General features: G+C 53.9%; 1 protein-coding gene across 1 annotated transcript, besides 1 other annotated feature; it reads right to left on the reverse strand.

Annotated features, from left to right (window-relative positions):
- Tc00.1047053492827.10 (trans-sialidase, putative) lies at positions 1 to 252 on the reverse strand (the record flags this gene model as incomplete). Its single annotated transcript, XM_797237.1, has 1 exon — positions 1 to 252. A coding segment is annotated over one exon (252 nt), but the record flags the coding sequence as incomplete, so codon positions are not given.
- Positions 1 to 1481: a sequence feature (areas not merged during assembly with more than two copies in the genome that could not be assigned to a particular haplotype).

A 1481-nucleotide genomic window follows, 5' to 3' on the forward strand; every position in this document is an offset into this window, starting at 1 on the left:
CCAAACAAAATGTTTTCCCAGTGAAGATCCCTGATCTGACGTTGGCTCATCAGCTTGCGCAGCTCTTCCAGTGTTGCAGCACATCATCACGACGAGGAGGAGCAGCACCGCAGAGCAGAAGAGATGCCGGGACATGTTGGGCCTCTGCGGCTCACTCTCTCTTCCTTCCCTCCTCCTTCCGCTGGATCCGGTCACGCGGCGACGGTTGTGTGTGCGGAGTGCCATGACAGCTGCAGAAACACGTGAGAGCATATAAATATGTGTGTGTGGGCGGTGTGTGTGTGCTGTTGGTCCTTTCAGTGCCTTACAATTTCACAGTAGCGTTTAGTGCTTGTTTGCTTTCTTCGTAAGAGAATGAAAGAAATGAGGAAAAACAGGCTAATAAAAAGGGATGAAAGAATAAGCACCGACACCTACAGTAGGCGGCACCGTCATCCCCGCCGCAGTCATTCCCAACAACAACAACTCATGCACACAGACGCACTGAACGAGACGGAAGAACAGTGCACCGATAACACACAGCGACTGCCACCAATAGCAGTAAGAGCCACAGCGGGTGCTTCTGCCACGCGTCAGCACGCACCGAGCGACACCCATACCCAGCAAAGCAACCGGCGGAACGCAAAAGAGCACAACGACCCTTCGCAGCACCCGCGCGCTGCCGCAAGTCCTTTTGTTGCTGTCTCCTCTAGCACACCCGCTCCTCAACCGCCACAGGCGCACATCGCCCCGCACAGGCGAAGAATACCCCGTCGGCAAGCTCACAGCAAGAGAGACACTTCGGCACGTGCAGCTGCTGGGTGAGAATCCATGCGCACTTATCCCAAGGCAGCCTCAACAACACTCACTGATTGCACGCCGCCAACATCACACCCGCAACACGTCGTGAAGGCATACGAAGGGCTCACGTCCTCCCTCCTCGCGAGGGCCGCCGCAGCCAAAATCTTTTGCATGTGTGCGTTCTCAGCGTTTACACCGCTCCACAACGTGAGCGAAATGGTGTATATGTGGTTGTGTGCTTGTCAGCGTATATAATTACAGAGCATCAGTACGGCACAAGAGAGCCCAAAGAAAGCAACGGCAGAGAGAGGCAGATAGCACACACGCAAATTACTCATATCATCACACACACACACGCAGCCCGCGGAATGGGTGCTCTCAACCACAAAACAATGAAAAACAAAACAAAAAGCCGAAGCGTGGGACGACCAGCACACACACTCTCATTGCTCCCGTAAAGCAAAACACACACACAGGGAGAGAGAGAGAGAGATGTCGCCCACTCAATGCAATAAAAACAAAACAGAAACAGTTACGGTGCTCCGCCCATGCAGCCAGGCAGGACGGCAGCGGTGCGTGTGGTGCAAAAGAGAGCACCAACGGGCCTGCATGGGTGTGCATGCAATATATACAATGGGCACATTATTTGTGTGCTTCGTGGGATGAGGTTGAGGCGAGAGTCCATGCAACGGGACACACAC

Source organism: Trypanosoma cruzi, genomic scaffold (assembly GCF_000209065.1).
Source record: "Trypanosoma cruzi strain CL Brener 1047053516671 genomic scaffold, whole genome shotgun sequence".
Classification (NCBI taxonomy): Eukaryota; Euglenozoa; class Kinetoplastea; order Trypanosomatida; family Trypanosomatidae; genus Trypanosoma; species Trypanosoma cruzi.